The sequence below is a fragment of the Mirounga angustirostris genome, unplaced genomic scaffold (genome assembly GCF_029215605.1).
Source record: "Mirounga angustirostris isolate CCGP_5_RB_7025 unplaced genomic scaffold, mMirAng1.0.hap1 SCAF_5, whole genome shotgun sequence".
Classification (NCBI taxonomy): domain Eukaryota; kingdom Metazoa; phylum Chordata; class Mammalia; order Carnivora; family Phocidae; genus Mirounga; species Mirounga angustirostris.
In genome coordinates this window covers 2,883,480-2,909,382 of record NW_026991713.1, presented here as the reverse complement: position 1 = coordinate 2,909,382, position 25,903 = coordinate 2,883,480, and the positions used below count along the sequence as shown (strand labels likewise).

At 56.9% G+C, this 25,903-nt stretch overlaps 1 protein-coding gene across 2 annotated transcripts in view; it reads left to right on the top strand.

The window, feature by feature from the left end:
• TBC1D22A (TBC1 domain family member 22A) overlaps positions 1-19,260 on the top strand; it is a 322,639-nt gene extending 303,379 nt beyond the window's left edge. For both annotated transcript variants that reach the window (XM_064590478.1, XM_064590475.1), the window contains one exon: positions 18,688-19,260. In XM_064590478.1, the coding sequence (XP_064446548.1) occupies positions 18,688-18,816 (129 nt within the window). In that variant the 3' untranslated portion in view covers positions 18,817-19,260. The remainder of the gene's footprint in view (positions 1-18,687) is intronic.
• The last annotated feature ends 6,643 nt before the right edge of the window (positions 19,261-25,903 follow it).

Here is a 25,903-nt window from a genome sequence, read left to right as displayed (position 1 = left end):
GTGAGCTGCCCTGCGGGGGTCTGGCTCCTGCGTTTCCTGCCAGTGGGGTCACTGCCCTCTTGCCCTCTGCGGACGGCATCAAGACCTGTGCTCCCACAGTGTTCCCATGGGCGGCTTCGCCGAGAGGGAAACTGCCTTTCCCGGGGCTCTCAGGGTGGCGAGCCTGCCCCGCGGCTGCAGGACTCCCTCACCTGCTCTCTGGCCAGCTTCCCGGCACAGGGGGCTGGCGCTCGCCGCGAAGTGCCCACGGTGGAGCTGCTTCCGCCAGGATGCACATTTGTATTCAGGCGTTGCTGTGGGAGAGGCTACGCTCTTAGTGCTGTGTTTTATGTCTCCAAATAATCCCATTGTAATAAATTTAATTCCTGCCCGAACATGCGTTCCAGCCTGTGCACCTGTCATAAAGTCAAATAATGTGACATCTCCTATTACATTATCACTCTTGATTAGAATCTCACTTCTAAATACCATCCTGCGATTCTGTCTGCACTCCCTGCCACATTAATATCTTTTTATAATCATTATCAGATGACATCTCTGTCACTCTGGAGATGGGTAGCTGGGAGCAGCAATGACACCCCAAATGAAGCCCAGCAATTTTTAACACGGGCTCTCCTCCTTGGGAGCAGCGGACATAATTCTGAGCAGAAACCAAGCTGTATGTATTTAGAAATCAATTGAAAAAATCAAATTGCTCAGGCTCCAAGTGGTGTGTGCTGAATTGTCTCTTCTTTCCTAGGCTCTGCTTCCCAGGTGGCTCCACTTATTTTAAGATGGATCTCCTCTGTCACGGGAAGTGCTACCGAGCAGGGTCATTTCAGGAAGTGGACAGTTTCCCTAGGAGCTGCCCTTGCCCGAGCCAGGCCTGGGGGGAGGGGTGCTCCTGCCCGGCTTTCCCTCCACCTGCAGCCCCAGCAGCCCGTTGGTGGTGGCTCAGGCCTGGGGAGAGCTGCTCGGGGTTTCTGTGGCTGCTCTGGCCCAAGCCCGGTGATGGGCCCGTTGCCATGTGGTTCTCTGTGCTGGGGTGCCTCATCAGTGCAGTGAAAACTCGACCTCCCTGGACAGTTGCTGGCCCATGGGCAGCCTGAACAGGTGCTGATCTGCAGGGGCTTGGAGTTCAGACTCCAGCACTTTGGGTTAGGGCCAGCTCCATCACTCCACAGCCTGGGCCTTGATCAAATTGCCTTGTTCTCATTGCTATAGTCTCCAGAGTGAGGGGCTCATTGTAGGCGTCCTAGGAGCTGTCCCCCTGCTTTGGCTGGCTTCTGTGGAGCTCACAGGCTCTTTGCAGGCAATTTTTAATCCTTGAAAGGCTGTTGTCCCCAGATCTGGAGTTTAAAGAGATTGCCCTGGCGAGGGTCACACAGCTAATCCTGACCCCAGGGCAGTCCTGCTCCATACCTGGGCCCTCCTGCCCTCCTCCACTGCCTCAGGAAGCCCCTCCCGGCCTCCCCAGTGAGAAGTGGGCCCCAGGATTCTGCAAGAAGGAATGGAACCAGAGGAGATTTTACCAAATGTCTGTTCCAAGGGGCTTGACGTTTCCTTTGTTGCTTGTGTCTAGTGGGGGTTTCTTTGAAAAGTTGGATTGTTTGTGATGTTTTCTGAAGGAGGGAGGGAGGAAGAAAATGATTAGGTTAATGCCTTAAAGATGACAGTTTTATGTGTCAGTTTCCAGTTATTCCCGTGTAGAATGCAACTGGGTAATACTCTGAATGGGACTGGAGCTTCTGTTCTACAGTGGTTCCTGACACGTAGTGTGTTCATTTTTATGCATCAGTTTTATAAGTAATGGTGCTAATTGAACATAAGCAACATAAGCTTCCTGTGCGCTAGGCCCTCTGCTAGGCCCTGGGAATGCACACCTGAATCCTCCATAGCTATGGCCGATTGGCTGCTCGACGAAGTAACTAGCTTCCAGATTCTGGAAGGGGAAAGAATACAGCCATGGAGACTACTTTCAGGCCTGTCCCAGAAGTTTTATGTTCCCATCTGTCCACCTTCCTGCCACCCACCTATCTGCCCATCTGTCTTTTCATCCACTTATCCACCCACCCACCCACCCACCCATCCATCCCTCCCTCCATCTGCCCACCCATTCACTCATCCACCCATTATCCATCTACTCACCTACCCATCCATTCATCCCTCCACTCATCCATTCACCCACCCATCCATCTGTCCATCTGCCCATCCACATCCACCCACTTACCCACGTGCCCATCCATCCATCCCTCTCTTCACCTACCCATCCACCCATCATCCACCTACTCACCTACGCATCCACCCATCCATCCACCCATCCCTCCATTCACCCACCCATCCATCTGTCCATCCACATCCATCCACTTATCCATGTGCCCCATCCATCCCTCCATCCACCTACCCATCCACCCCATCCATCCACCCATCCACCTATTCTCCATCCATCCATCCATCCATCCATCCATCCATCCATCCACCTATTCCTCCCTCTGTCCATCTACTCATCTACCCATTCCTCCGTCCATCTACCCATCCATTCATTTATCCATTCACTGACCCACCCATCCATCCCTCCCTCCCTCCATCCACTCACCCATTCACCTCTCCATCCACTCATCCATGCATCCATTCACTCATCCAGCCACTCATCCATCCACCCATCTCTCCACTCATCCCTTCACTCATCCATTCACCCACCCATCCATCTGTTCATCTGCCCATTCACCCACCCATCCACTCATGCATCTATCCATCTACTCATCCACCTATCCATCCATTCATCCACCTATCCCTCCACTCATCCACCTATCCCTCCATCCACTCTCCATCCATCCATCCATCCATCCATCCATCCATCCATCTATTCCTCCCTCTGTCCATCTACTTATCTACCCATCCCTCTGTCCATCTATCCATTCATCCATCCCTCCCTCCATCCACTCACCCATTCACCTCTCCATCCACTCATCCACCCATCCATTCACTCATCCAGCCGCTCATCCACCTATCCCTCTATCCATCTACCCATCCACCTGTCCTTCCACTCATCCACCCACCCATCCATCCACCCATCCCTCCACTCATCCCTTCACTCATCCATTCACCCACCCGTCCATCTGCCCATCTACCCATCCATCCACTCATCCATCCCTCCACTCATCCACCTATCCCTCCATCCGCTCTCCACCCCCCATCCCCCCATCCATCCACCCACCCACCCATCCAGAACTCAGCATTTATTTGGACACATGCCCTACTGCTCTCAGTTGAGCACTGTGAAGTTTGAGCCCTCTGGGGCCTAGGCTGTCTGAGTCTTTGCCCTCAAGGATCTCAGTTAGGTGATAAGGGCTGTGATTGATTCCTACATAGATCCTGAAGCTGGCTGCCCTGTGGAGATGTTGTAAGGAACCACACAGCTCCCAGAAGAATGTGCTGGGGAAATAGAGTGCTCTGACCCAAGCCTTGGCCTCCAGAAGGACCTCTTTTCCTGGAAACCCTGGCTCTGCCTCACCAGGGAGGGGCACGATGCAGGTGGTCATGATACCAGGAGCCACCTTTGTCCCTACCTCCACCCACCCCAGCCGGCCAGCTTGAGCCAGGCAGTGTCCCCTCTGTCACTGAGGACCTCAGCGGAGCACATGGGGGTGGGGAGAATCTACTCTGTAAACACCTCCGTGGATTGGTGAAGACCTCCTTCGAGCCCATAGATTGTAGGTCTGAGCACTTGGCAGTGACCCTTGAACATTCCTGAGACATTCCTGAAAAGGTCAGTGTCCTAACAGCAGTGTGCAGCCAGTGTTCCTGGAATCAGGAGCTAAGAGCCCGGCCGTGCAGGCCAGTTAGTTTTGAACTGCTTCCACGAATAAGCTTGCATTTTCTGTATCACCATCGGCTTCAGCGGATGGCACTGCACCCGAGACGCTGGGGACGCTGTAACCACCATGTGGAAAGCAAGGGATTTGAATAACAGCCGGGCCCCGGGGTGCGTGGAGTCCCTTCCCGGCTGCGCTGTCTGCTGTGTCCCTGTCCCCTCCATACCCTGGGTTCTCCGACAGACCCTTGTGGGCCTGTGCATGCACTGTGCGTCCAGCCTGGCTGCTGGACTACGGAAGTCCCTGCCAGGAGGAAGCTGCCCAGGGTGGGGCCCTGGAGACCCGGCAGCGACCAGGGAGGAGGTATGGGGGCCTGCTGCATCCTGGTTGCATGGAGAGGCCTCCTGTCTCTTGGCACCCTGCACCATCCTCTCCTCCTGGCCTCATGTAAGTCAGGCCTTCAGGCAGAGACTTCCTGAAAGCCCCTCACTCCCGGTAAGGCCAGATGCCCCTGGACGACGGTGTCTCGGCACTGCGTGCTTGCAGAGACAGGCACAGAACTTTCCCATACACCCAGGTGAAGGATGTTAGGACGCTGTCCCTGCCTTTGGTTTCTGTAGGAGAGCCTGACCCTGCATCCCCCACACCCACTCCTCCCAGCCTTCCTGAGCTGGGCCTTTCATCCCCGGGCCTTTGATAGCTGTCAAGTGTTACACCGGGGCGCCATCGGCCTTCAGTGGAGCTGCAGTTATGTGGGCTCTAACGGGGCACTTGCATTCCCAAAGCTCCTTTCTCAGTGTGTCTGTTCATTCTAGAAGGTTCTTTATGTTTGGGCGGGGCCCTCGGGCCCTTCTCCAAAGGTGTGAGGGCCCTTTTCTGATGCAGGCTTAGCATAAACACAAAGAAGGGTGAGGTGGTGGCTTCTACTCTGCACCCAGAGGCGACCAGCCCCTCCTTGTAGGCCCTGCTGAAGGCCTCAGGAAGTGATGCCCAGCCCGGGCCGCAGGAAGACAGCCACGGGGACCAGGGAGCCACGTGCCTCCGGCCAGCTCTGCTCCCATGTGCAGTGCACAGACCCGCCTGCCAGCCCTACCACACTTGCCCTTGGGCACAAGGGTTGGTGCCCATAGCCGGGGGGGGGGGGGGGGCAGGTCCCTGCAGGGGGACGGGGTGTGGGCCTGTGAAGGTCCTGTCCTTGTGACCAGGGACCACTACTGTAGTGGCTGAGACCTGGTGTCTTGGAGTCGGGGAGACGGAGCAGCTTGGCGCAGCTGAAGCCCAGCCGTGCGGATGGTGACTGCAGCCAGAGCTGCTGTGAGGAGGGCCCCAGCCTGGGGAAGTCCACGTGCATGGCAGCCTCGTTCCGCGGCAGCACCATGGGGCTCGCGTTGTCGGGATGCCCTTTCACAGCTGGGGCAGGCCAGGCACCACGCCGTTCGCAGTAGTGAGGGACAGAGCTGGCCCAGGGCCCCCAGCTGCGTCCCCCGCTGCAGCACTCCCGGGCAGGCTGGTGAGCACCGTCTCTCACACCCCCGGGGACGGCTGGGGGCTCCCGCGGGACTGACCCCGCAAGGTCAGGGAGGCGGGATCTCTGTACTCTGAGGACCTCTTGGCCCGCAGTCCTGCTCGTCGCACGTGGTGTGACAACCACAAAGGCCCAGTTTGTTTCCAGACGCCCTCCCCCAGAGAGTCGGTACCCCTGGTGTGAGCGTTGATTTCGGGTGAAAGATGGTGCAGTCTCTTCAGTCGCCCTGAAAGCAGGCTGTTCCAAGAGCATCTACTCTTACTTCTTTGTTCGGGCCGTGGCAGAGCGGGGGCTCCCTGGGGACCCGGCATGCCAATGAGCCCTGGGGGTGTGCAGAGGCTGCATTCAAAGCTCGAGAACAGAAGCTGGTCTGAACTGAAGAAAGAGAGGCAGACCGAGGCTGACCTGCACCCTCCGCCCCCCACACTGGGACAGGAAGAACCCTCCTGATGGCAGCACACGGCCCGCCACGCCATCAGCCGCACGGCTGTCGCGCACAGAGGCCGCACCCCCAACACGGGGACCGCGGCTGCTGCCCACGAGGAGCCCTAGAATGATCCAAGAGAGGTTTAACAACAAACACGTGCCAAAAAGCAACCGTATGATCCGGCACGGGAAAGAAGGGAAACTCAGGTGAGATCATTTGGTTCTCATGGGTCACCTCTCCTGGCTGTGAGCCGCGCGGACGGGTCAGACGGACCTGGCAGGACCGCAGGACCTCTGTCTCCGAGCTGGGAGGCTCCCCCAGGACTCCTGCGCCTGCTTGCCCCTGCCCCCAGGGAGCGTTCTTGTTCCACGTCTTCTGCAGGGCTCTAACTCGACTTTGCTGCCCCGGCCCAGGGTCTCAGCGTGGGCTCTTAGGGACCAAGCAAGCAGGGGGTGCGAGGGGCAGGGGACAGAACAGGTGAACGACCAGATGGTTGGAGGTCTCACCTGTCTCCAGTCAGCAGTTGATTTGTGTCCATCCCTTGTCCTATCACCTGGGGGGCGGGTCACGCAGCGCCGGGGCCCCTTTCGGGGGCTGTGGGAGGGCTGATGGTAATGGATGCATCCAGGAGCGTCACCACCCTGAACGACAACACCTGTGACCTGGTGGGAACAGCCTCTGACTGGCTCTTGTGACGTGAAGCTCAGAAAGTGTGGGAGCCTGTGGAGGTGCATTCCAGGCCTCATTGCACCTGCTTGATGGCCTCACGGGCGACCTCCACTTAGCTCTCTGAGATGCTTTTCAGAAAGTTTTGAAAGTAAGACCTTAATTATGAGATTTTTAGCACAATGCCAGAACATTTATCCCTGCACTGGGCCACGTTGTTAATTCTTCAGACGGAGGATCTGTGTTGCATACACAGAGTGCCCAGGCCTGGCTGGTTCCCAAGGCCTTCTGCAGGTGGGCAGGGCTGGGGACAGACCCTCGGGCGGGGGCCGCTCTGCCGCCCAGGTGGGAAGCTTGCATTGGCTGCTTTGTAGGGGCTCATTCATTCAGCAGTGGGCTGGGCAGCAGAGGATATAGAGGTGAGGCCAGGTAGCCCCGCCTCCCCGGGGCTCACAGGCCTGGGGCAAGGGCAGAGCTAGCCCAGGGGTCCAAGGAGCCCCCTGCAGACGCGAGAGCTGCCGTGTGCCCGGTGCAGAGTCAGGGAGCAATGACGCTGGAGCTGAAGCTCTGTGGGCTCAGGGCACTCAGGCTTTTAGACATTGATTCTTTGGAGGATGTGGAGACTCCCCTGGGAGTTTCCAGGAGTTTGGTGAGGCTTGTAATGTGGACCTAGGGTGATCACAATCTCCAGGTTCAAGGACATTGTGAACCCTTTGGCCCAGCCCCTTCCCTGTCCACTGCATAGTGCAGATCTCCTTACCAGTCTCAGATGAACCCCTTCGGGGGGGCCCCCATCTCCCTGGGCTGCACACAGCAGACACCCTACATTTGTCCTGCTCCTCTTTCCACCGTCTGCCTCCTTCTCAGGCGGTGAGGGTAGATCTGTGCACCAGAGCAGAGAGAAGTGGTCTCCGGCCTGCCACCTGAACCCACCAGCACCCCTGACCATGCCCTTGCCACAGCATGGATGTGGCCGTGTGGACCCAGCCCTAACCAACCCTGAGTGAGCACCATGGTGCCCGAGAGAGAGTGTGGCCTGGGTCCTGCTGACTTTGTGGGGAGCGTAGTCTGCTGGCTTTGTCATCTGCTGCCTCGAGCATGACGTGAAAAGCCACTGTACCTTTCTGTTCTTAGGCTTCTCGTCTGTGAAATGGATATGTTTCTCTAAGCTTGTTGAATTAAATGAGAAAATGGTGGGAGGCACCGAGCAGGGACTCTGTAAACACCCCGAGATCAGCATCGGCCAAGGTGGCATCGCTGGTGTGTGCATCTCCGGATCCGGACTGCACGGGACACGAAAGGACCAGAGGTAGGGGGCGTCCAGGCCCCTCTTGGTTGTCCTCACTGGTCCCTGCAGCCCTGGGCTGGGAGTGGGGCCTGCCTCTCAGCTGCAGATGGCACGGGAGCGGCCAGCAGTGAGCACCGATGGGAGTGCTGCCTCTGGGGCTCCGTGAGCTCACCTTCTCATAATCTCGAAAGTCGATAAACATCCCAGCAAGTTGTTTTATGGGTATTGGCAAACTGATTCTAGAGGGCCTACGGAGCACAAGACCCCGAACAGTGAACACAGTATCAAAGAACAACATGGAGGACGGACGCTACCTGGCAGCAGGACCTCCAGCGAGACCGGCGGCTTTGCCAAAAGAAGAGACAAATAGATCATGGAGCAGAAGTGAGAGCACACAGATAGCCCCGCTGATCTTGACAAAGGAGCAGAGACACACAATGGAGCCAGGACAGGCTCTTGAACAAAAGGCACTGGGACACCTGGGCATCCCGTGTGAAACAGAGAATCTAGACACAGACCTTCTGGTCTCCATGAAAATCAACTCAAAACGGGTCACAGACCTACATGTCAAATGCAAAACTTTACATAAAATTCCTAGAAGTAGATCACGGAGGAGAAAACCTAGGTGACCTTGGGTTTGGTGATGACATTGTAGACACAATGCCAAAGGCCGGGTCCGTGAGGGAAAGATTGGATAAGCCGGACACGTTACAACTAGAAACTTCTGCTCTGTGGAAGACACGGTCACGTGAGTGAGAAGACAAGCTGCAGACGGGGAGGAAACCATCAGCTAAATGACTGCTGTCCTAAGTACACAAGAACTCTTAAAACTCCGTGATAAGAAAGCAAACAACCGAATTAAAAATGGGCAAAAGATCTGTACAGACACCTTATTAAAGAAGGTGTCCACGTGGCAAGAAGACATATGACAAGATGCCCCACATCATATGTCACCAGGGAAATGCAGACTCAGACGGTGAGATGCACGCCTACGAGAAAGGCTAACATCTAGAACGCGCATCCGTGGCTGGTGGGCATGCAGAAGGGTGCAGCCGCTGTGGGGGACGGTGGCTTCTTCCAAAGGCAGACATACTCTTAACCATGTGACCCAGCAGCTGCTCTCCGTGGTACTGACCCAACGGAGTGGAAAATTTATGTCCCCGCAGAAGCCTGCAGGTGAGGGTTCATTCATAATTTCCAAGACTCGGAGCCCAGCAAGATGGCCTTCAGTGGATGGATGGAGAAACAGATGTGGTCCATCCAGACCATGGAATGTTACCCAGCGCTAGAAAGCAGGGAGCTGCCAAGCCCTGAGGAGACATGAGCAACCTTACATGCACATCAGTCCGTGACAGAGGCCGGTGTGAAAGGCCACACGCCATACGATTCCAGCTCCGTGGCATCTGGAAAAGCAAACCGTGCCGACTGTCAAAGGACCGTGGTGGCAGGGGTGAGGGGGCGGGAGGATGAGCAGGGGGAGCCCAGAGGGGGTTCAGGGCAATGCAACTCCCCGCCTGGTGTTACAGGGGCGGCCACACGTCATCACACATCTGTCCAAGCCCATGGCACGTACAACGTCCGGAGAGGGTCCTGCTGTCAGACCGCGGACTCTGGGGGATGTGATGTATCGATGTAGGTTCGTGGATTTTTATAGATGTCCCTGGTGGGACTCTGGTGGGGGATGTCGATCGTGGGGGAAGCTGTGGGAAGTGCAGGGCGTATGTGGGAACTCTCTGTACGTTTTGCTCAATTTTACTGTGAACCCAAAAGTACACAGTACTTTGCCCTAAAAGTATTTTTTTTTTAGTAGCTAAACATGGCCCAGGACTCACCCTGCACTCTGGTCTCGTCCTCAAGCATACCCAGTTCATCCAGTGTGTCCAGTGGGCAGTGGAGCCTTCTCTGTCCAATTCAGTTGTGGGGGGGTGGTCTGCCAGGGCTCCCTGCGCTTTGGTCCTCCTGCACCTGCGGTATTGGCACCTCCTGCGTCTTAGCCTGCCCATCTGGCTCCCGTATGTATGCAGCAGGCACGAGGATTCAGCCCCATGCTGACCACTGGGCACACATGAGTGAGCTGTGCCGCCGACCTCCAGGTCCCTAGTGCAGTGCCCCAGCCTCCACCATCCTCGTGGCCTCCTTGCCTCCCTCTCCTGAGTGGGCCCTTCCCTCCTAGGTCACTGAGTCACCCCCAGCCAGCTTAGGGTGTTGTGTGCCCTCTGCACAGCCCCTGAATCCACGTGGGACCAGGACACAGGAGACCCATTGGTGGAAGGACTTTGGTGACAGTGGTGGCATGTGACACGCGTCAGGGATTACACCGTCACTGCAGAGTCCCTGCCCTTCCACGGTCTTACGTTAGACCTTGCTGTGCCCGGTGAGGCAGATAACTTGTCCTCCCCAGTCTCATGCTGCGGGAAATGGGGCCCAGGATGCAGGACGCCCCAGAGTGACACTGTGTGTAGAGGCAGCCCCAGGGGTTGACCCAGGACCAGCTTGCCTGGTGCACACCGTGGGGGTCGGTGCACGTCCCACAGCTTCTGTCAGGAGCCGTATGGTCGGGCGGAAGATGCTGGTTTCATTCACACCGATTCCTCAGCAGGAGCCAGTTTTGGGGACCTGCAACCTCACGGTGCTGTCACTCTGAACCCAGTCTGTGACATGTGCATGCTCACGTGCTGGTGGTTCTAAGCCCACTGTCTGTGGCCCCCCAGCAGGAGGCCGGTCAGCAGCCCCCGGTGTGCATGAGCACACAAGCTGGCCTTGGCCGAGCTGAGCCGCACCGTGCGTCTTCCCTCCTGGCCTCCCAGGCGGCTGGGAAATCAGTGTGAGAACGCGCCCCTGAACAGGTTGGGAAATTTAATAGTTTTCATGATGCATGTTACAAGGAAAATACCGTTTTGTTCATGAGCCTCTGAAATCAGCTTTGCTGAACGTCAATATTACCACCTGTTCAGAGACAGCCTTCGGAAACATGGGGCATTGTTGTGGATGTGCTGGTGCCCTGGCTGGAGGCCCTCCTCCCTGGTGGGGCGAAGGCCTCGGGGTCTCCGCTGCAGTCTGGGGCTGAGGAGGTCATGTGGGCGCCTCAGTGTTGCTCCCAGTTAAGTGCAAGGGGGTGGGGAGGACAGGGGAGGGCAGAGCCAGCGCAGTGGGGCGGCGCTCAGTTGGAAATGCTTTTAGATGCCACGTGGAGGCCAGGGGCTCGCGGGTGTGCAGGCAGGCGGCAGACACACAGGGCTGAGTTCAGCGGTGTCCTGGTGGGGCAGAGACAACCGGCGACCTCGGCCCCAGAGGACATCCCCTGGGGAGGGCTGCAGGGGCGGAGGCAGACTTGTCACCAAGAGACTGGAAGGGTGACCAGGCACCTGGAGGGGGCCTTCAGGCAGGTGGGGCTGTGGGGGCTCTAGGAAGTGGGGCGGATCAAGGGAATCCATTGGAGCTGGTGGGCGGGACCAGCGTGTGAGTTCTGCAGGGGCTGCCCTGTTCCCTCCATGCTTTTGTCATCAGCTGCTGCTGGCCTCTGTGGACAGCACCTCCGAGCAGTGGGGCAGGTTCAGCCTGCAGCCTGCTGGACGGCAGTGGCCGTGCGGCTCAGACACGGGTCCCCAGTCCTCCAGCCCCTGGCAGCTGGGAGCCCTCCCTTCCTGTGCCCCTGCCGTCCCTCCTGAGCTTTTACCCAGGTAGCACCTGCTGCTGCCCCCAGGCTCCTGCACCTTCACGAAGGTGCCCGCCCTGTCACTTTGTAGGTGGACGCGTGGCACGTGGGAAGGGGCCTCCCTCCTGTTACGTGGGCATCCTTTCCGATGGGGCCCTTCTTGAGGACGGCTCGGTGGACAGCATCTCGCTGTGCCCCGCCTGTGAGAGGCTGCCCGGCCCCACGTCCTGCAAAGCAGAAACGTCTTCACAGGAGGAAGCCGACTCTTAATTGCTGTGCCAGGATTTAAAATGCTCTGGCTCAGCGTGTGCAGAGACATGAAGCGGAAAGGCCGGCTGACTGGGGCACTCACACCAAGCCCATGTTTTCAGGACCCAAAGGTGTTTTTCTGTTTAGCATTCCTCTTTGGAAAAGAAATATGAAATTAATTACAAGGAAAGTGTACCTCGCTGAGCCATCAGAGGCCCTCAGATCACTCTATCACAGTGTCACCTTCTGTTCTCCACCTTCCAGAGTGGTGTCACCAGCTGGTTGGCTGGCCTGGCCGCTGGCTGTCCGTCCCAGCTGGCCGTCACCAGCTTCTATTTTTAGCCGTGGTTTGGTCCAGAACTTGACAAGATTTTCAAACTAATAACTGGATTGTCAAAGAAATCAGCTGTCGTAGGATGGTCCGGGAAGGAGCGCCGAGGGGGAAGCAGCCTCAGGGATGGTCGGACACCGGGGGCTGCCCACTTGCTCCTCCCGGAGGGCTTGAGGGCCAGCGCGGCTCCCTGTGACCATGAGGACATCACAGCGGAGCCGCCGCACTGGAGGGAGCAGGGAGTCTCCCTTCTTGGGCTGGGTCAACGTCTGGTGGGGACGCAGGAGTGGACTTGGTGGGTCAGACGCCATCCCCAGGTGAAGTGTCCCCTGGGCCAGGTAGGCTGAACGCTGGTGGAGAAGTTCTGACAGCGGACATGAGAGAACCACGCAGGAGAAGAGCAGCACCGTCCCAGAAAGAATGGCCAGACGCATCCCAGCTTGCATGCTCGTCCTGCCGTGCCTGCCCCGTCCCCTTCCCCCACCGCCAGGGGGTGCCCAGCGAGGCCCTGCCAGGAGCCCCCGAGATCCGCTAGAATTCTCCCGGTGCCCTCAGCACTGCTAGCCGACGCCTCAAACCCTTCTGGTATAATTTAATCTTGGCTGCTTTTTTATCTTCCATTTTACACGTGTACTTACCAAGAACAGGTATTTTATGTTGAATATGGATTCTAACCCCAGCAGCTCCTGCACAGGCAGGAATACAAATGACCTGTTCCCTCTGCCGGCTGTCAGAGGCCATGGCTTTGGGCTGGGACCGGGACCCTCGACCCTGCCCCACATGGTCCCTGGAGACTGGCCCAGGTGGGCCGATGGACCGATAGGTGAGGCGCTGCACCAGGGGCTGGCCGGAGTGGCCCCCCGGCATCGTGCTCCCAGAGGGTGCACGTCAGCACCGGGAGGGCCCAGGTGCTGTTCCGGCTGGGACTAGCACGGTGGCCAGCGCCCGCGTGCCAGGCATCTTGCCACGTGCGTGTGCCCAGTCTCCGTCCTCAGCACGGCCCTGAAGGGCCGCTCCTGTCACCGGGCTGTTGGTAGCACATGGGGGCCCCAGGTGTGGATGGGGTGATGCTGGAGCTACGGGCTCCTTCCCGCATCACCTGCTCTGCCACCAGCTCAGCTCTAAGCCTCTGACCCTCCGACCCTGCCGGCCCGGAGGTGGCCGCCGTCACGGTCCCCATCTCGTAGATGAGGGACTCAGCTCCCAGGGGCCTGTCCGCCTGTGCTCTGGCCTCACCCACCCGGGGCCCTTGGGCTCCTCCCCTAAAAGGCAGGCTGGGAGGTGCTGGAGGCCCACCCACCAGGAGCCCCATGCTGCTGCCCTGCACCCCCGATGCCCAGGCGGCGCGGGCCCACCTTGCAGACAGCCGAGCGCCTGAGCCGTTGGTTTTCTAGCCAGGCTGCACAAATCGACGTCAGAATGTGGACGGAAAAGTGAATTAAACCAATTAGGCCTGCTACCTGACTTGTGTGTCAGCGAGAGACTCCTGTTTCTTCCTTCTTGGTTAAGGGGAGGAAATAATAAGAGTTGGCAAATGGGCCCTTTTAGCCCTGTCATGATTAATTTATTCATCTCTGCAAGTTGGCAATTTGTAAAGCCCCGACTTGAGCAGCTTTTTAGCCGACCTCTGTGTGCTCGGTGCCACTCGGAGGAGCAGGCACTGGGGGTCCCGGGGAGGGAGGCCCTGGTGTACGCCGTCTGCCGGCCAGGCTGCCTGCTGGGAGGCAGTGCTCTTCATGCTCCTTAGAGCCCTCGGATGCAGTGTAACCCCTGCCATGTGGGAAACCCTAAATTTTCTGGTAGCCTCATGGAAGTGGAAAGGAACCAGGTGAAATTATTGAATATTGTGTTTAACTCAGGAATCCCGAATACTGTCTTTCAACCTGTAATCCACATAAAAGCTATGAAGCAGCATTCTGCGGTGTTTTGTGCAGACTTACTGGAGGTCTGGGATGCACCCTCCCTGACACGCACCCCGCGGGTCTCTGCGGTGGTTGGGCAGACAGGAGGCCCGGCCGGGACTCTGCGGGACCACGTGTCATCTGCTTCATGGTCAGTGACCTGTCTGTCGCCCGATACCCCCCTCTGCTCACGCTGGCACAGGCCGGGCCCCCGGGGCAGAGCCGCCGGCTTCCGCTGCGTTGGGGCCCCCGCGCAGAGCCATGCCCGGCACGCAGCCCACGGCTCGGGGCGCACTCACGAGCCGACGGACGGACAGGCGCAGGGGTCGGGAGCGTTTGCCTTTCCTGGGGTCTCGTCTGTGCCTTTCCCTCCTGCTTACCCCGCTGCTGGTGCTGGCCACACCGCCTCCTCTCTTCCGCAGACAGACCTCCTTCCTGTTGCCCAGGGGAGCGCCAGTCACCTTCCCTGGGACGGAGGTGTGTTCCTGGGCCTGGGGCGCAGAGCCTGGGGCCTGCACGGCGAGGGCGCGGGCGCTGGCGCACGGTTAGGGCAGGCCCTGCGGCTTGCAGAGCGGCACCCGGTGGTCAGCCGTGACCCCGGACATAACCGTGTGACGCCGCTCAGTGACGGGCGGTCCTGGCACAGAGGCAGAATGGTGGCGGGGCCTTCCCTTTGATGCTCCTCACAGCTCGTGTGCAGTCAGACCTTTGGGAGTATTCTGAGTTAAATAGAGTTCATTTTGTGTTTGACATTAGAACTCGAAGATCCGGGCAAAGAGGCTAAAAAGCAGCGTCCTCTTGGGTCCGCCAGCAGCCTCTCAGAAGGAGCAGCCTCGGTGCCACCAGAGGGGCTCGGGTGCTCGCCAGGTGGGGGCCCCGTCCATGCCTGCGGGTTCCCACCCCCGCACCTGCTGCAGGCCGTCGTGCCCCTCTGGGCGGACTGTCCACTAGGAGTTCGGTTTCTTATTAAACTTGTCTGCTCAACTATCTGTTTCCCAGGGATGATCGTTTATTTATCAGAAACGCACCTGCCGCTGGGACTGTCGCGTTGGCCACTAATGGTAATTATGATAATGATCGAATCTTGGTAATGACTGAATAGCAGTGATTGGGGACGAGCAGCAGCGGGGACACGGGCACTTTGCACGTGGTAACAACTCAATGAGGGGGGATGCTCTTGTCCCCATTTACAGATGAGGAAACTGAGGTACAGCGCTAGGAGGCTTGCCCAAGGTCCCATGACCAGTCGAGGCAGGCCTGGGATTTGAACCCTGGTGCTTTAGCAGCATTTGAAAGTGTGCAGACTTTTTCGCTGACTCACTGGGCTGCCAAGCAAACTCTTCACTGACCGCCACCATGTACCGGCTGTTTTGTTTCAGCGATGCAGGGATGCAAGGGCTGTAGATGTCACAGAGGAGACAGATGACCCCGTGACAGAGGGCCGTGCGGTCGTGGTGGCCATGCAGCCGGGGCTCGGGGCTCGCTGCCCCCCTCACTGCTGCCCACGCTCCCAGCAGCCTCTGCAAGGGGCCAACCAGACAGACAGCTCTGGGGTCGTGGGAGGGGACCTCGCGCTGGAGCCCGAGGATACTGCTGTGTCCCCATGTCGTCCTTCGTGGGAGGGTGTACACGCACAGAGCGAATCCTACTTTGTAGATGGCCACGTCCTTCATCTGACTGGAACAGTACAACCCTTTTGGCACGAAGCACAAAACGTCGCTTGATCTTTAACATTAGAGGGCTTCTCTTGGAACCCACCCAGAGGCAAGAGTCCACAGCCGCAGATTTCCTTCTAGAAGGTGTCCAAACAGCGGTGTTGGTGGTGGTGAGCTGCTGACCCTCACGCCAAGCCCACGTGCCCGGGGGCTTTCGACAGCACCTTTGCCTGCACCGGGGCCGCGTGAGTGTGGGCCTCCCTGGGGGACTGGTCAGAGGGAAGACTGCCTCTGACCCACACGCTCGGGATGGACCATCCACACGCACAGTCCACGCCGCTCGTCATCCTGAGAGGCGGGACAGCGTGTCCGGGCCCCTGCGATGCTGGGCCAGCTGCGCCATGCTTGGGCGCGGCTACTAGCAGTTCTCCAGAGCTTCCGGAGGATTCGGACACGTGGACGGGGCTCAGAGCTGCAGGCCTCCCGCCGTCCAGGAGGGGCAGCTTCTGCTGCTCGTGGCCATCACGACAGTTCATGTCACCTGGGCAGCGTGGTAACGGACTGGTGGCGAGCGGCAGGGGCAGGGACCAGAACGCACTCTTGCCGTGGCCCTGCTGACGTGGAGCAGGGTGGGAAGAGCCTTAGAAGGACCCGACGTGTCTGACTTCTGACATCAGTGTCCTGGGCGGACCTTCCTCTGCTTTGTACGTCCGTGGACGGGGCAGAGCGCTGCTTGTGGACCTCAGTATCCCCCTAGGTTTGCGGGACTGGGCTGTTGATGGGGCCCCGACTCGGCCCCTCTGCCCCACTGTTGTTCCGCAGGCAGACCCGTCCCCGCGAGGGCGGACCTCCTGGGATGTGACGTGGTGACAGCTTCATGAGCAATGGCCCTTTACCCGAACGACGTGGGCAATGCAGAACAGCACGCGGCTAACCGCCGGGCCGTGGTTCCCACGTTGGAGACGCCTCTGCCTGGTGCATAAATAAGACAGGCCCTTTTAAAAAAGAAATCTGTATTTAAGGACGTGTTTGGCTGTGTTCTTTGCCTCCCGTAAAGGTCACCCGGATAGATTTTTCCTTCTTTAGCATTGCAGGCTGTGAAGCGCTGGGCATTTCTATTCTCTCTCCATCCAGTGAACCTGGGGGACTAAATTAGATTCTGAAATTGAGTGTGCAGGGGAGTCGGTGAGTTACCGTAATGGGAGGTATTGCTTCTCACCTTGCAAGTAGCGAGGTCATGATAATATGAAGCGAAGTGGATTAAAAATAAAACTAAAGGTATTTATTTACGACCTGCTCGGAATTGGATTGGCGTCCATGTAAGTTGCATCTAATGGTGAAAGACAGCAGATTGATGTTCATCTGTCCCTGGGGACATTCTGCCAGTGAAATTTGCTCCGCGAATTCAATTTAAAGGCCCCCAGAAAGTATCCAAAACGCAAAAGGAAATGGGGTTGAGGAAGGGGGTAAAGCAGCCGCGGCAAGCCGGCAGCGGAGGACAGCCCCGGTGCGCGTCTCGGGGTGGGGGAGGGTTCTGCACGGCTCACGGACCCGAGGCACCGCGGCGCTCTATGCCAGGCCCTGGCCACCCCTGGCTGCCCCTGGTGGGAACTGGGACCCCATTCTGCAGATGAGGAGCCTGAGGCTGCGAGGCGGTCAGTGGCTGGCCCGTCTCTGCAGCCAGATGGCCACACAGCCAGGATCTGAGCCCAGAGCCTGCCTCCAGCGGCCGGCTCTGTGGGATGGTGCAGCTACCCCCAGCCTGCAGATAAAGGGCGTGGGGCTCAGGGGGGTCTGTTGAGGGCTGGACTGGGATGTGAACGCATCACCTGCCCCCCTTGGCACACCCTCCTTGTGTCCCCTGTCCTAGCCTTGCGGGGCCAGGAGGCTTGGTGGACGGTGCCTGTGTGAGTCTCCCCGAGCTGCCCCTTTCCAGGCAGGCAGGTGGGGCAGCCCGAGTCTGATGCCCTGCCCGTCCCCTGTCTTCTGCTGGGACCCTCGGAGGGGCAGCACCAGCACCCTGAAAGCCCAGCCACCCTTCAGGCTTGCTCAGATCCGGCTCTGGGTGGGATGGGAGGTGGAGGGAAGGCCCTGGGGGCCACATTCTCCAGAACCAGAGCCAGCCGGGCTATCTATGCAGTGTTGGCCCACTTCCTGAGAAGGAGTCTGGCCTCAGGCCTTGCCCTGACCTGATGGCCCAGTCCCCCATTTCTCCTCCTCTGAGACCCCCAACCCAGGAAGCCGTCCTGGCCACATAGCCCTACCCACTCCTGCCAGAGCCCTCTGGGAGCCGGGGCCCGTGCTCCCCGAAACCCACCCCACCCTTGGTGGTGTTGCAGGTTGCTCTGGATGAGGGCCACGGTCCCTCAGAAGGGCTGGTCAGGGTGCAGGGCTGGGTGTCGTGCATCGCTGTGGTCCCGGTCATGTTTTTCTTTCCAGCACTTCAGTATCCCTCTCTCTGGTTCCTAAACTGTGAGCTCTTGAGACCGTTCCTGTGTCCTGTGGGGGGTGAGCTCAGTGTCCAGCCCAGCGAGCTGAGACATGGCCCACATGGGTGGGCTGGGGTCAGCTGAGGGTCTCTAGCTTGGTCTTCCCTGGAAACACTATCGACTGAGGGACAGTGACAGGGGCTGCCTGACATGCACCGCCCCCCCCCCCCAGCGTGTGCCCACCTGGCACATACCTGCCCCCGGTGTGCCCAGTGTCCTTGCTGAAGGAGATGGTGCCTGGAGAAGTGTCACCACATGCACAGAAATCTGTGTCTGAAGTCAGCCCTGGCCGGGGTGGGTCGGGGTGCTTTCCTTGTGGATTCTGCAGAGCCTTGGGGGCAGTGGGGGCTCCTGGGCTGAGGCAGCGCACTTGCAGCCGGGCCCCTCAGGACCAGCACCGGGGCCCTGGAGCCCCAGGGAGCCGGTTCGGTGAGGTCACAGTGTGGGCGGCTCTGCCCTCAGCATCCCGGCAGCGTCGCCTGAAAGTATGCGGAGCCGGGCGAGGGCCTTCCTCCTGGCTGTAGGGGCTCGGGGCCTTTTGGAGTCCGGAGGGGAGGGGACAATTCGTGGGATCTGGGAGGCTGCAGAGCCCCCTCTGGCTCACCCCCACTGCTGGCCAGTCCCCACCCAGGGGAGCCCCTGGTCTGCAGCCCCCTGCCCCGCGGCTGGTCACCTGCTCTGACCCGGGCTTGTCTCTCTCTCCCCAGGAGCTGCTGCTCTTCCTTCAGAACCTGCCCACAGCCCACTGGGGCAACGAAGACATCAGCCTGCTGCTGGCTGAGGCCTACCGCCTGAAGTTTGCCTTCGCGGATGCCCCCAATCACTACAAGAAATGAGCCGGGGCCAGCGCGGCTGGCCTCACCCACCCCGGGGTGGTGCCCCCAGCGCCCGTGGCTGCAGGCCGGTGGCCAAGGAGGGGCCTTGCTGGGCTGCCCTGCTCTCCAGGGAGCTGGCCAGGACTGGGCGTCAGGCGAGGGCCAGGGCCTGGCCGGGGGCCGCCTCTGTTTCCTAAGATACCAAAGAGAGCCGGGGGAGGGTCTTGGCCCTTCAGGGGGCCGGGAGCGGGTGGGCGTCTCCCTGCCCTGTCCCTGGAGCGTCCTTGCCAAATGCCCACCTCCTGGAGCCCCCAGGGCACAGCGGCCCGAGAGCCAGACCCTCTTGGAGGGGCCTGCTGTCTGGTGCCGGGGCCAGGAGGAGGTGGTGGTCATCTCATACCTGCTTTGAAATGCAAAAACCCTATTCTGTTGAGTGAAAGAGAATAAAACATAATAAGAAGTGAACTGTTGTCCTCACCTGTGAAGTCTCTGTCCCCACGGGGCTTCTCGAAGTTGGCCTTATTCCTGTAACTGTCCGGCCCCTGGGCTCTAGCATGTCCCTTCTCTCTTGCTCTAACCTGGACTGGGGATCGCTCTGTGCGTCAGCCGAGCGGCCGGGAGCTGTGGCTACAGCAGGCTGGGGGCAGGCTGAGGAGCTGAGCAGCTGCCGTGCTTTTCCAGCCTCTTGAAAGTGAGGACTGCGCCCCCGCTAGCCTGCATGCTGCTCTGCCCAGGGGGAGCTGGGGGGACACACCGCACACGCTGCCGCCAAGGACGTAGCTCCCTGTCTGGCCTTCGGGTTGGGTGGGGTTCAGCCTCTGTAATCGGAGACCTCGAGGCCCACTGCTTAGCCTCCCCCCACCTCCCAGGTCTCCGGAGGGTTACAGAGCTGATGGCTTCCTGCAGTCTGTGGGTCACCGGGGCTGAGTGCCCAGGCTCAGCAGGTCCTGGACTGGCCTGCCTGGGGCTCCATGGGGGCCAGACACGCTTCCACACGCCCCCCACCCATGCAGAGGTGCACCTGTCCCAGGCACGTGGCCGGCCCACGCTGACCCCTGAGCCAGGACAGGCTCTTGTCCTCAGCTCCTCCTCTTGCTCCCAGACTCATGTGTTTGCAGACGCCTCTTCCCCGCCCTGTGCCCGTCCCGGGGCAGCCAGGCCTGTGCCCCCGCCTTTGCATGCTCGGTGTGAGGACACTGCGGGAAGCCTGTGAATGGAGGATAGGAATCACACGTGTGATATGTGTGTCCTTTCTTTTTGTTAAAAAGATTCTCGGGTCATTGCACTTGGCGTGGAAATCACAAAATACTGTGCAAATGTACGGTGTTCCCAGATCAGCCGAGGGACCGGCCTCAGACCGGCTAGACAGAGCACCCCCAGCCCCGGGGTTGGGGGCTCCTCTCAACCGGCACCCGGCTGCCCAGCGGCTCTTCTCCAGCCAGAGCATCGGGTTCCAGGAGAGCCGCCCGGGGCCGCGTGCTGGAAGCCCCATCCTGCTTGGTCGTCCCCCCCAGGAACCGCTGTCGCAGCTCAGAGCGCTCTGCATGGCCAAGGTGTTGGGCACACAAAACGTCTGCCTCTGGAGGCAGTTAATTTTTCAAGTAGGAAGATCTGCGAAGTTAAATGAGGCTCCACGTATATTTTTCTGTGTCTGTGAACCTGAAATTGAATGCTAGGGCTGTTGACACGCCTCCTAGGAGCCTAGCCCATTGATCTGAAAGGATGGAAGGTGTTCTGTCTGGAGAATGATGTGCTGGAATGGGAATAAAGATGCAGGGAACCCCCCAGCCTTGGCCTGATTCAAGGACTCTCCTAAGGGAACGGGGCTGCCCTGGGCGTCTTTGGTCCTTGGAGGCCGGGTGGCAGCCGAGGGTGGGGGCACTGGGCTGAGTCCTGGCCTTTCCATACAGGCCTGACATGGGGCACAGCACCCACAGTCTTGCTGAAGCCGAGGGGTACCTCTCGGGGAGATGGAGGTGCAAGGCAGAGCAGGAGTCACACTCGGGCTGAACCCCAAACCCTGATTCTGCACGGCTGGGGGTCAGATCCAGGCTGGCCCCTTGTTGGACCGTCTGCCAGGCCTGGGACGGGAGGGGCCTCCTTACCTGGCCACACCCAGTCAAGAGCCTCCTGGGGCCCAGGACATACCCATCCCTGCTTCCCATCCCTGGGCTTCCCACCCTCCTGGGGGCATTGAAACAAGGCCCTATGAGCCCCAGCTCCTCCGGGCTGCTTTCATGTGCTCCACGCCACTCGGACACCCCACATCTGCACATCCCCGCACAGTGGGGACTCCCCAGGGCAGCACTTTGCTCTCTGATCTCGCGCTGTCCACTGATGGGGTGGGGTGATTTGCTGTCCCCGTGGATGGGCAGGAGATGCCACAGGGTGGGAATGCTCCCCTCTCTTCCCACCGTGACCGAGCGCCGTGCTGAGCTGGGCTGACGCTTGTTGCCGGCTTGGGCTCACGGGGTGGGGAGGTGCCGGGTCAGAGCTCAGAGCTGGTGACCACTGGCATTTGCAGCCATGGTTTGTTGGTGTTTGTGGCCTGGCCGTTGGCTCCTCAGGCCCACGTTGGGGTCTCACAGCCCCCACAGGTGGCTCAAACCCCAGGGGTCCTGAGACGAGCCCCTGACCCCTTATTCCCATGGGCTTCACCCTGCCAGGCTACCTGGAGCGGCCCTGCCTGTTGGTGCTTCTGCCAAATGGAAGGTGCCAGAGATAGGTTCACGGGGCGGCTGGGCCCCAGCCAGGTCACATGTGCCAGGGAGGGGGTGGAGTGGAGTGATTCGGGCTTTGGAAAGGACTAACCGGTGGGCAGGGCTTCTGTGCTGGTGTTACCTGTGGCTCTGAACTGGGAGAACCCCCTCCTCCCACCCCCCATGTTTCAACAGGCTGATTCCATCTCTAATGTGGGGCAAGTTCCAGCCGCACCAGGCCTGGGCTTCTGGGCGCTGTCTACCTTGACCGTGGGCTGGTGGGCCTGCTGTCAGAACCCCTGTTCAGGGAGGCTTGCTCAAGACGTGGGCAGACACCGCTCCCAGGGTCAGGCAGCAGGGCCCTCCCTGAGCCTCCCCGATCCTGCCCCATCCCAGCTGACCCTCTCCCCTTTCCCCTTCCACCTCATGCTCTGTGAGCACCACGGGGTCGTGGCTGCTCAGGGATCCGCCCTGCTCAGCTTTGAGGCTTGTCACCCTCGTCCTGTAGCCCGACTGATCTTCAACAAAGGACAGCCAGGGGCTGCTCACAGCGACCGTGCGCCAGGGATCTAACCCCCGAGTCCCTTTCATTGACAATTTGAGGCTGATTATTCACTTAGGAAAAAAATATACATATCCAAATACTTTCCCGATAATGGATTTAAACATAAAAATTAAAATTCCCCAAAATGCTCAAAATAGGAATAGATATTTTTAGTAACAGGGAGTGGCAAAAGGCTTTTTGAGCGTGATTCCAGTGACCAAACGACCCAGAGAAAGGCTGATGTACCGCGTGCGCCGTGGAGTAGCCGCGAGGACCCCCAGCACCTGCCCCGGTAGGCAGAGATGAGTGATAGCAAGCTGAGCAAACACATTTGCAGCCTGAGTGAGATACTTATGTTCCTGAAGATGTATGGAGTTCTTGGAAGTAACTCTTGGAAACAAAAATGGGCACAGTACAGAAAAAGGCAGTTCTCAAAAAGGAGGGGCAGGAGTGGTCAGTAAGACGCTCACATCATTAACATTCGAGTGGGAGGCAAGGCGTGAGATGTGGGTCTCCAGCAGCACCAGCTGCCTGGCCTGGGGCTGAGTTTGTGGCGATTCCTTACACGACAGTGGAAGACCAATATGCTCTCTCTCAGTCTTTGTATTTTTCTCAGAAGATCTAGCAATGATTTTTGTTGTTTTTACTTTTAAACTGAAGTATAATACTCACAGAAGAGGGCACCCCGCAGATCTAGTGCCCAGTGAAGTATCCAAAGCAAACACCCGGGCTCCACGGCCAAGGTCAAGGAGAGCCGCTGGCCCACGTGCGCCCCAGGTCTCCCCGGGCATGATGCCACCCCAACTCCCAGCACTGCAGTTTGGTTTTGTGTCTTTCAGAACTGTGTCCTCTAACAGGATTGCACGGGATCTACTTCCGTGAACAACTTACTTTGCTCAGCTTTCTGCTTGCGAGGACGTCCACGTCTGCGGTAGTTGTGGTCCAGTCCTTTCTGTCGCTGCCCCTTTGCCCCTAGGTAAATGGGTCACAGTTGATTTGGGTGGTTGCCAGGTTGGGGCTGTGTCACAAACACGGCTGCTCTGAGCATCGCGTATGTGACCCTTGTGGACACGTGCCCGCCATTCCGTGGGGTCATCGAGACGTGCAACTGCAGGGCTGCATGGTGCTTCTGCCTCTACAGGATGATGGTGGACTGTTTGCCAAAGTGGTTTCCCAGTTTACATTTCCACCGCAGGCCTCGAGGGTCCTCATCCCCCCACCTCCTCAGCCACACGGATGGCCTTGGCTGCTGGGGCGGGGTGCCATGCCCCTTCCCTGCACCCCGGCCTCCCTCGCGTCTCCCCGTGCAGGGCGATGTCTGCCACAGGCAGAAAGAGCCCTGCTTAGGACATCTTGTTGTACTAATATCCCAAGTGCTTTCTCGTATCATTAAAATTCTTCAAAGACATGATTTTAGTGACTGCACGATATTCTGTTGCATGGATTAACGTAATTCGTGTATTCCCTGGCTGTACATCAAGCTGCTTCTGTTTCTTTCCTGTCATGAATGATGCTGTGATCAACATTGACGGTCCCAGACCCTTTTCCATCATGGATTTCTAGGAGAGGTGTCCCCTAACTTTCCAAAGTTTGCATTGTCCCACCGCACTTTTATGAAAAACACAACATTAGTATCTGTTTTCACTAACTGAAACAAATCTGGAGAGGATTTTCCCTTTTGTGAAAAGAGGTGAAAAGGGAAAATGGCCTGCAGCGTTGGTTCCACAGCGAGCCAGTTTAGACGCAGCGAGGATGGCGTCACCCCACCCATCCTTCCCTGGGACTCCACTCAGGATCCTTGCGCCCGCCGCCACAACTCTGAACCATGTCTGTGAGCATCGATACTTTACCTCGTTTTATTTTGTGCGTCTATTAGCAAGATGTGTCTGTCCCAACGTATCAGAAAAGCCTAAGAGAGGTGATTTTTTGGGGGTCTGGGAGCACTCACACATCTTTTCATATAAATTAATGGTAATTGCCTCTTTGCTTTATGCCATTTCGGCTTAGGGGAGATTTTAGGAATGTTCCACTTTTAGATAGTGGGGGAACCCTGTAGTGGATTCTCCAGTCATTACTGGGGAATGGGTAAGATGGCATTCCCCCCATCTTCAGTGATCAGCAGCAGGTGACTGCAGATCTGCCCATCTGGCTTACTTGGGAATGTCTTAGCCAATGCAAATTTAAGGAAAGCCATTTAAAATTTAAGGGTAACTTTAAAAAAACTAGAAATAGCATGTATAACTTCCAGGAGAGGGGAAAAGAGAGTGAATGAACAAAACTGATCAAGAGAAGCTAGGAAAGAGGGTGGGAGGAAAGCAAAGGAAAAATGTGGTAAATAGGAGCATGGCCCATGTAAGTCCAGATAAGATAATGGTCATGATAACTTAAACTCACCTATTCAAAGAGATTCACATTATACTTTTTAAAACCTCATGAAGTCCAATAACATACTATTTATAAGAGATACACCTAAAACAAAATGACACAATGTTTGAAATAAAAGGATGAAAAAAACTAATGTGAGATATACTAACCATAAGAAAGCATGACCAAGAATATCTATGTTTCCCTAAAATGTATTTGAAGAGCATTCACAGGACAAAGGGGTACGTATGTCCTATGATCAAAGAGCACCGTAGTCAGCTGTGGGTCTGCATAAATAGGAATATAGCCCCAACTGAAAGCAAAGACTGACACAATCAGGGATAAAGATTGACCTTTCCACAGCACATGGGACATGGTAACACATGTCTTGCAGAAAATATGGTTAAGCAGGGGAAAAGTTTAAAAAACAGAAATTTAAAGAAAAATGATTGATCTAAGAGAATTTTGCTCTCCAAAAACAGAATGTGCATTTATTTCCAGCACATGAGAAACATTTATAAATGTTTGACCTGTCACAAAGGAAGTTGCAGTAAACCCAAAGCCTCGATAGTATACACACCCATACACTCTGTCCACAATGCAAGAATTTTAGAAATCAAGACCAAAGAGAGAAAACCTATATGCCAAACCCTCCATATACATATAAATAATCTGTTGAAGTATAAATGGAATTATACTGGAAATTACAAAATGACAGTAAGAAACTAAAATAGCAAATTTGTGGGATACAGCTAACAGTAATTCGAGGAAAATTTATAGCCTTTAAAAACATTATTAGAAGACAATAAATATTTAAAAGAATTTAGCTCAACATTCAATCTAATCTGGAAAAAGAATAAGAGAGCAAAAATGCCAAAAAAAAGAGAAAAACCATGAAGGTTAACGTCATATAGAAGTAGAAGTTACTGGAGTAGAAAAGAAGCACAAATAATGGGAATGACTGAAAAAACCAAAAGTTAGCTGTTAGGACAGATGGATCATGCAGCTGCACGAGGGTGGGGATCTTGGTCTGCTTTGCCGTTGGTATATGTCCTGCATTCAGAAACAGCACTTATACATAGTAAATGTTGAATAAATGTCAAATGAAGAAGAGACCAATTTCTGAGGGATAAAATTCAACCATATCAAGTGTGTGTCGGGGGGAAGAAGGCAAACTGTAGGTGCCGAAGAGAGTTTAGAAATAAACATCAAGAGAATAAGAAAACAAGCCATAGACTGGGTGAAAATCACTGCAAAAAATCTTTGGATACACAACTGTTATTCAAAATATACAAAGACCCCTTACAACTCAACAATAAGAAAATGCATAACCTGATTAAAATTTGGGCCAAAGACCTTCACATCCATCTCCCCAAAGAAAATAAACAGATAGCAAATAAGTATATTGAAAGATGCTCAATATCATATGTTGTCAGGGAAATGCAAATTCAAACAAGATGCCACTACACACTGATTAGAATGGCCCAGATCGAGAAAACTG